The sequence below is a fragment of the Andrographis paniculata genome, unplaced genomic scaffold, assembly GCF_009805555.1.
Source record: "Andrographis paniculata isolate CXL003 unplaced genomic scaffold, ASM980555v1 Contig55END, whole genome shotgun sequence".
In the NCBI taxonomy this organism is placed as follows: domain Eukaryota; kingdom Viridiplantae; phylum Streptophyta; class Magnoliopsida; order Lamiales; family Acanthaceae; genus Andrographis; species Andrographis paniculata.
This window is the reverse complement of record NW_026137590.1, coordinates 3,534,015-3,540,850: the sequence shown is the minus strand read 5'-3', so window position 1 is coordinate 3,540,850 and position 6,836 is coordinate 3,534,015. Positions and strand designations below refer to the sequence as shown.

At 25.4% G+C, this 6,836-nt stretch overlaps 1 protein-coding gene across 2 annotated transcripts; it reads left to right on the top strand.

The window, feature by feature from the left end:
* Positions 1 to 1,711: 1,711 nt before the first annotated feature.
* Positions 1,712 to 6,316, top strand: LOC127256436 (uncharacterized). 2 transcript variants are annotated; one of them, XM_051282450.1, is made up of 3 exons: positions 1,712 to 2,081; positions 2,786 to 3,048; positions 6,032 to 6,316. In XM_051282450.1, exons 1-3 carry the CDS (start codon positions 1,775 to 1,777, stop codon positions 6,083 to 6,085), a joined length of 624 nt encoding a protein of 207 aa, XP_051138407.1. In that variant the 5' UTR covers positions 1,712 to 1,774; the 3' UTR covers positions 6,086 to 6,316. The 2 variants fall into 2 exon arrangements, with proteins under 2 accessions (XP_051138407.1, XP_051138406.1); XM_051282449.1 differs by lacking the exon at positions 6,032 to 6,316 and having other exon boundaries at positions 2,786 to 3,159.
* The last annotated feature ends 520 nt before the right edge of the window (positions 6,317 to 6,836 follow it).

Here is a 6,836-nt window from a genome sequence, read left to right as displayed (position 1 = left end):
CGGATCTTTTTTTTTTAAAAAAAAAATATATCTTCCTTGTCTTTGGAATTTGTAAATATTTTTAAAGTCCATTATTATTATTAAATATATTAAAACTTAATTTAAATTTAATTTCACACTTTTTTTTCCTACAATTAATCAATTCAATTAATTCTAAAATTTTTTCTAAAATTAATCTCAAATTCAATTCTAATTTTAATAAACTCTAATAAGATTTTTTCTAAAATTAATCATATATTCTGTCTTTAAAATTTGTATCTAGTATTATTGAGTTATTGATTTTATAATGGTCCAAATATTGGCAAATTTTATAATAGTCCAAATATTGTCAACTTTTATAATAGTTAAAATATGTATAAAAAACTAGACCACTTATATTTCATTTATAGTATATATGATTAATATAATTTTTACTTTTGTATAATTTATTACTCCGTCCGATTCGGCTCTAAGGTTTTCATTTACCTTTTGCATCATTGTACTTAATGTTAAAAATATTCTTATATTTGTATAAATTTTTGTATAAATGTCATTATAACAATATTATAAGATATTAATTAAAGTATTTTTGTCATTTTCCCTTAATTTGTAATACGTTTTCATATAATAATTAATATTAAAAAATCAATACGCAAAAAGTAAATGAGACCCTTAGAGCTGGACGGATATAATATTATATTTGTCGTAGATAATATTTTGAAAAAACTTCATTTATTTATAAAATCTATCATTTATTTTTTTGCTCAAAGCTCAAAAAAATCCCAAGACACCCTGATCAAATCAACAAACTTCTTTATTATCATATCAATCAATCATATGTTTTTAGAATTCAAACTCTTCAAACATACTATATCAAAATAAAATAATAATCCAAGACACCCTGATCAAATCAACAAACTTCTTTATTATCATATCAATCAATCATATGTTTTTAGAATTCAAACTCTTCAAACATACTATATCAAAATAAAATAATAATAATAATAATAATAATAATAATAATAATAATAATGATAATAATAATAATCCAAATTTTCACTCAAAATTAATTACACTGCTGATATAATTTTTAATTAATATTAAAAATTATATATAAAATATATTATATTCTTTTATAAAAAAAAAGTTAAAAATTTAATATAAAATACTTAATTCGTCCCGCATGTAAGGGTTATTTTTATTTTTTTGTCATTGTACTTAATATTAAAAATATTTTTATATTTATATAATTTTTTACAAATGTCCTATTAGTATTATAAGACAATAAAAGTATTTTTGCAATTTTTTTATTAATTTGTACTACGTTTTGATATAATAATTAATATTAAAAAATCAACACGTAGTAAAAAATAAATGAAACTTTTAGAATTAGTATTATATTTTATATTATCAATACAATTTAAATTTTTTTTTAAAAAAAAAATCGAATAAAAATACTAAATAAATACACCTCGAGACCTTCCAAAGTTTATAACCATTTCAAACTACCACCGTAAACGAATCAATCAGTTAGGTAGTTATTACAGTTAAATTTATACTTACAAGAAGCAAGGTTTAATATTATTTGTACTGCATTCAATCTCAACCGTTGAAAACTCCTGACCCGAAGATTGAACGGTTCAGATCAACCCGCATAGAATCACTACTGTGTATAAAGATCCTTCCAGAACATATATACATGTATATTAAAGGAAAGCAATCTTGACCCATGATCTGATGAGTCAAAATTCTGCCATTTGATTTCGATTAATACTAAGTTTAGCAGAAGTTGAGGATGAAAGTAGGAGTGAGAGTGGAGGAGAGAGAGAGAGAGAAAAAGGTGATGAAGCAGATTGTAATAGTGAAGATTCCTCGATGGGTCAAAATCGTGTTTTTCCTGTGCACGATGACGGCGTCGGCGTCTTTTCTGGTGTTCAAAACCCCGATTCTCCTCGCCGTCGCCGACGCCTTTCTCTCCGCCGCGCTCTCGCCGGCGTCCCTCAGCCTCCGTACGATCGCCGCCGAGCTCCGCCGCTACCAGTTCTGCTGCTCCCTCGTTGATATCCCCATCGTCTCCTTCGCCCGCTCCGCCATTATCTTAGGTTAGGTTAATTTATTTATTAATTAATTTATTATTATTATTATCAGAACATCCGTTACGATTATCCTATTTTACTCGTTCCATTTTTTCATTTTAATCCGTCTCATAACAAATTATCTATTTTTTTATTTTAGTACGTCCCATAACAAAGTATTCATTTTTTTTTTCAATAATTATACTATATACCTAACATTACAAATACTTTTATAACTTGCAATATATTACACAAATATTATTACTTTTATATCACACAATATTAGTAAGGTTATTTTAGTTATTTCTACTTTATTCCTACTATATCCCAATATAATATTAATATTTCTAAAACTTTGTGCAAAAAATAAACAGGTACATAGCTATGAGACGAATAGGGTATTATATTTACGATTGTCTTTATAGTTTTACCTGTGGGTGTGTTGGCTTTGGGAGAAATCTCCGAAATTTTACTATTTATTATTATTTTTTTTTCAAAAATATCAAATCAAATCTTTATTTTTTATTTTTTATATTTTATTAAAAATAAATTTTATATTCAAAATATCACATAACATATATCACATCATACAATTATTACAATTCAAATTTCTTATTATTTAAATCTCAATTCATAATCCAAACCTCTATCCAAACATAACTTATTATTATTATTATTTAATAAGAATAATAATAATAATGATTTGTTGTGTATGTACGTTTAAATTATAGGTGTGTACAGTTTGGGGGGCGAGGGGCGTCGGATGTGGAGGGGGCCGTTGTACTTGGGGGTGGCGACGGCGTGCTCGGCGGCGTCGCTGGTGGTGGTGGCGGCGAAGGCGGCGTACATGTTTGGCGGTGGCGGATATGCGAGAGCCAAGGCGGCGCTGCTAGTTTCGTCGGCGGGATTGGCGGTGGGACACGTGGCGGTGGCGTACAGGGCCAGCTGTCGGGAACGCCGGAAGCTTCTTGTGCACAAGATTGATATAGAAGCTGTGAGTTTTGGTCTTCTCTCTCGCCTTCAATACTCCAAACTGCCAGGGCAATTTCGTCATTTCACACACATGCACTCAAATTTTTACGGAATTTATAAATAAAGGGAAATATACTGCTAATTATTTGACTATATAATTTATCTCCTTTTTAGTTTTTATATAATTATTATTAAGATTGGTTCTTAACTGGTTTTCATAAATTTATATTATTAAAAAAAAAAATTCAAAAATATTAAATGAAACAATTATTTTTTATATTACATTATAAATTTATTTTACGTTAAAATATTACATTAATATTTATTTATTTATATTAAATCAAATAACTATTTAAATTCAAATGTTTGTATGATTTTTCTTAGTCTAATTTTTTTTAATTTTAATTTAAAATATAATATTATACTTTTATTAAAAGTTAAAAATAAATAATAATAATTTTGATTGGAAATCAAAACTAAATATACCCTAAACATTCTTTTACCTGATTATTTATAGTTTAAAACAGTATTTTTTTGTTTTGTGAGATTGTTAGAAAGTAAATTTTTTGATGCCATGGAAAGGTATACGAAATACTTCCTCCGTTCAGCTACAAAGTATACATATTTTTATTTTGGGACGTTCAATTACAAAGTAACTATTTTATTAAATACCCCACTTTTTTCCACAAATACCTTTACTTTACATCACATCATTACTTTTATACCAAAAAGCAAGGGCAAAAATGTCATTACACTACTTTTACCTACCCACAATAATTAAAATACTATTATTTCTTAAACTTTGCGCCAAAAGTAAATATATATTTTATCCGTGGATGGAGGGAGTATAAAAATAATGAATGTGTGTAGTGTATTAATTTTTTTGAGAAATTGTGTGAGAGAAAATTATTGAAAGAACAAAGACATTAAACTTTTTATTTGATACATAATTATTAAAATTTATTAATTTATGGTGCATTCGGCAATTAGCTAATAGCTTTTAGCTGTTAGCTGATTCAATTAGTTGTTAGCTGTTAGCTGATTCAATTAGTTGGTTTGACTAACTAATGCAATTAGCGATTTGTATTAAAGTGTTCGGTAAAAGAACTGTTTGACATTAGCTGTTGATACATAAAATGATTATTAAGGACATTGATATGTTATTTTTTAAAATATTTAATTTTGTTCATTTTGATTTGAAATTTATGAGAATTTTTGTTATTAATTATTAAAAATTATAAAAATATTATAAATATTTAATTTTATTTTTATTATTTAGATATGAGAAAATTATTTTTATTAAAAAATAATAATTTTTTATTGAAATTATGTAAAATATAAAATAATAAATTTTTGTATATATATTTTTAGGGTAAACTATTCTTTTAGTCCCGTAACTGGACCCCTTATCATTTTAGTCCCGTAAGTGGAGTCTGTCGCAAACTAGTCCCATAAGTGAAAATTTTTCGCTATTTTAGTCCTTCGGTGTCGGAGACTCCCGCGTGGCTCGTCGGAGGCTACGTGTCCGCCAGGTAAGCGACACCTGGCGGACACGTGGATTTTATTATTTTTTTTTCATTTTTTAAAAAATTTATTTAAAATTTATTTTTACTTTTATTTGCCTTTTTTAATTTTTTTATTAATCCAATTGAAAAAAAATAAAAATTAAAATAAAATCCACGTGTCCGCCAGGTGTTGCTGGCCTGGTGGGATACCTGACGGACACGTGGCTTCCGGCGAGCTACGCGGGCGTCTTCGGCGCTCGAGGACTAAAATAGCAAAAAATTTTCACTTATCGAACTAGTTTGCGACAGACTCCACTTACGAGACTAAAATGATAAGAGGGTCCAGTTAGGAAACTAAAAAACAGTTTACCCATATTTTTATTATGTTAATTATTGTTTTAATATATATAAATAAATTAATAACATTTGTTTTTTCTATTTGATTTAGTTTTAAAAAATTATATATTTTACAAATAAAATAATTTATATGTAATAATTAATAATAATAATAATTATTTTAAATTTACAAAAATAAAAATATAATTTAATAAATTAAATATATTAAAAATAATTAATAAATAATGCTATAAAAATATATTTATATGTATAAAATAAATAATTAAGTTTTAAAGGTAAATTAGGAATAACAAAAATTAAAATGAAAAACTCTTTTAAAAAGCTGAATAAATGAACTTTTCGGAAATTAGCTTTTTGGATTCAAAAAACTAATTCAAAAAGCTAATTTACCAAACACCTAAATCAACTTTTTGACTGCTCAAACAGCTAAAAGTTTTTTAATAAGCTAAAAGCTCTTAAAAAAAAAACTATTTCTCAAACACCCTCTTAAAATATTATCTTAACTACTTAGGGTTTGTTTATTTTTCAAAAAAACTTTCACAATTTAAAAAAAAATCAATATAGTTCATACAATCATTAATTTTATATTATCTACCTAATTTCCTATACCTCACATCAAAAATAGATTTTTCAATACATTTTTCAAACTAAAACACAAAACAGGGGTTTGTTTTTATAAATACTACTCCATTTACTAAATACTTCCCTCAATTTTTACTATTTATTAAATTTTTTTTTAAAAAAAATATTAAATCAAATATCTATTTTTAAGCTTTTATATTATATTAATAATCAATTTTACATTCAAAAAATCACATCAATACCGATTTATTTTATATCTTATAATTATTTCAATTCAAAAGTTTTACTATTTAAATTTCAATTCAAAATTCAAACCCCAAACAAACACACTCAAAATATATATTTCAAATAATAGAATATAAAAGGTAAAAAATGGAATAAAAATGGCATAGAATGAATTAGTGAAAAATTATCAGAACTATAAAAAGCAACTGAAATATATACATATATATATTAAGGATACGAATGAAATATTGAATGAGTATATGTGATGTTGAAATATATACATATATATATTAAGGATACGAATGAAATATTGAATGAGTATATGTGATGTTGCAGGTGTCGGCATACCACAGAATACTGCAAGAACAAAGGTCCAAATTAGTCACGTAAGGATGGCTTGGTGGTGTAAGGGTTGGATTTGTAATCATGAGGTTATGGATTCAAACCTACGACGCCTCAGGTCCACCTGCCACACATGGTTCGCCTGATTCCCATGTCATCCAAATTAAGTAATTAACAAAAAGAACATGTATATTCGTACAAACATATATAAAATATGTAAAGATTAACAAAGGATCATGTACATGCCTACATACATATATATGGATTGTGTTTGTATTTTATTTTTAATTTTGAGTTTTGATTTAAATAATAATTACATATGTTTTAAATTAAACAAAACATTGTTAAAATGTACTTCCTCTATTCCACTTAATTTGTGTACTTTAGCTTAGTCACAAAGTTTTTAGGTATTGTATAATTTGTAAGTAATTAAAAAATATATTAGTAAAAATAATAATGATTTAATAAAAATAATTATAGATAAAGATTAAGATGACTAAATAGTTTAATTAAAATAAAATAAAATTAGAAATTACGAATTTTAAAATATGATTAAAATTCATAATTATATTTTAAAAAAAAGAAATGATAAATTACGTGGGACAGACATAAATAGATAGAGTGGACAAATTAAGTGGGACGGAGAGAGTATTGACTAGTTAAAGCTTTTGTTAAAATTTTAAGATAGTATAGTTACTTATGCAATATTTTTAATATAAAATTAGTGTATTTAAAAGATAAAAAGTTTGATATGAGTTTTATAAATAAAATTAAATAATTTTTGTTTATTATTTGTTTA

Coding starts and splice junctions, on each gene's coding strand:
- LOC127256436 (XM_051282449.1), top strand. CDS start 1,775: ATGAAAGTAGGAGTGAGAGTGGAGGAGAGAGAGAGAGAGAAAAAGGTG. Junction 2,082..2,785: donor CCGCTCCGCCATTATCTTAG/GTTAGGTTAATT, acceptor TTTAAATTATAG/GTGTGTACAGTTTGGGGGGC.